At 35.2% G+C, this 1,966-nt stretch overlaps 1 protein-coding gene across 1 annotated transcript; it reads left to right on the top strand.

Moving 5' to 3' along the window:
• Positions 1 to 227: 227 nt before the first annotated feature.
• LOC147700679 (olfactory receptor 1F1-like) lies at positions 228 to 1,157 on the top strand. The gene has a single exon (XM_086929177.1). It carries the CDS (start codon positions 228 to 230, stop codon positions 1,155 to 1,157), a length of 930 nt encoding a protein of 309 aa, XP_086785303.1.
• The last annotated feature ends 809 nt before the right edge of the window (positions 1,158 to 1,966 follow it).

Genomic DNA, 1,966 nt, shown 5'->3' with positions numbered 1-1,966 from the left:
AGACTCTGTAATCTGGGTGGAAAACTCTGGACATATGCGTATAGGTCCTAAGGAGGCATAAAGCTCCACAAGTATTTGTGAATCACCTTTTTTGTAAGTTTTATAGTACAGTAATGTTCAGTTGAATGTCCAATTAACAGTTTTTAATGTGATATTAGTCAATATATTAATTCCTTTTTTTAATTTTTTTAAAATATTTTTTCCAGGAGATAAAGCCTGAAGAGAATATGGAAAATCAAACAACCCTGAAAGAATTCATAATTGTTGGTTTCTTTATTAGACCAGAGCTACAACCACTGATTTTTATAGTGTCCCTGTTTATATACCTCTTAATCATGTGGGCAAACCTTGTTATCATAGTGATTGCAATTGTGGAACCTTGCCTGAAAACTCCAATGTATTTCTTTCTCCAGAACCTTTCCTTTTTAGATATATTTTGCACAAATGTCACCTTTCCAAAACTGTTGGCAATTTTCTTAGAAAAAAGCAAGACTATATCCTTCGCAGGCTGCATAACCCAGATGTTCTTCTTTCTGTATTTCACAAGCACAGAAGTTTACCTTCTTGCAGCCATGGCTTATGATCGCTACGTGGCCATCCACCACCCTTTACGATACACTGACATCATGAACATGAGATCCCGCCTTCTGCTGGTAGCCATTTCCTGGGTGCTTGGTTTTCTAAACATTATACCCCATGCTGTTGTGGGATCCCAATTATCCTTCTGTCGTTCCAGATTCATCAACCACTTCTTCTGTGATCTCACAGCTCTGATGAAGATTTCCTGCAGTGATCCACATAACATTGAAACTGTGATTTTTGTTGAAGGTGTCTTTGCGGGTCTCATTCCTTTTTCAATAACTATTATCTCTTATATCTATATAATTAATGTAATTCTAAACATTCGCTCTGCTAAGGGGAGGCATAAGGCTTTCTCAACCTGCACCTCCCACCTCACTGTGGTCACTGTTTTGTATGCATATATGTTCTGCATGTATGTGCGTCCTGCATCCTCCTATTCACCAGATAAAGACAAGCTGCTTGCCATTGTGTACACTGCATTCATCCCAATTTTTAACCCTCTAATTTACAGCCTTAGGAACAAAGATATGAATGAAGCTCTGAAGAAGCACATAGGTAGGAAATCAATTGCATGATCTGAAATATGTTATTTCCTGAGCAGAATTTCAAGGCTGTTAAATCCTTTTGGGATATGGTTTTCAAACATTCAGGAAGCCAGAAATGGATGAAGCTATTGAACGTCTTTTAGGAAATTAATGATGCTTTCGATTGTATGCGGTTTCTACTTCTCAACCTCTCAGGACACTTAGATGAGAACAATAAACTCAGATGCAGAAGCAGCTGAATCAAGTCTGTGTCCCTCAACAGTATTAGTGTAATTAAGAAAGATACGCAAAAGGTAGCTTTCTGTTTACCTGGACATGAGCTTCAAAGTTTTTCAAGATTAAATTAGTCTAGAACTGCATATATTTCAGTACTGTGGGGCCTATTTACAAAGGTAAATCTACAAATATATATTTACTACTAGTAAGATTAATCTTACACGTTTGAGTAACTTTACTAATTGAAGTTCAAAGTTACTCAAAAGTGTAGACTTACATCTTCACTCCCTGTAATAGGATGGAGCCACATTTATAAGTTATCACTGCCAAATAGGAGCAAAAGTAGGCCCAGCACAACAGATGGCCACACACTGATACTGCAACACCTTTTAGAAGAAAATATTGGAAGCAGTGATTTAAAATAGAATTCTATATGAATAAAGTTAAAGAAATTAATTGTTTTTATTTAAAAAATAAATGTTGAATGCATAATATATGTGTTTTAACTCAGGTGGGATTTTTGTTATTAAACCTACATAAAATAGTGTTAATTTAATTTCCTATATTAATATTAAATAATTGGTTAATCATTTAATTCAAACAGTGCTGCAGCATTTTTTTAT

The sequence above is a fragment of the Lissotriton vulgaris genome, chromosome 7 (genome assembly GCF_964263255.1).
Source record: "Lissotriton vulgaris chromosome 7, aLisVul1.2, whole genome shotgun sequence".
Lineage (NCBI taxonomy): Eukaryota > Metazoa > Chordata > Amphibia > Caudata > Salamandridae > Lissotriton > Lissotriton vulgaris.
The sequence above is the reverse complement of the archived record's forward strand: the minus strand, read 5'-3'. Positions and strand labels throughout refer to the sequence as shown.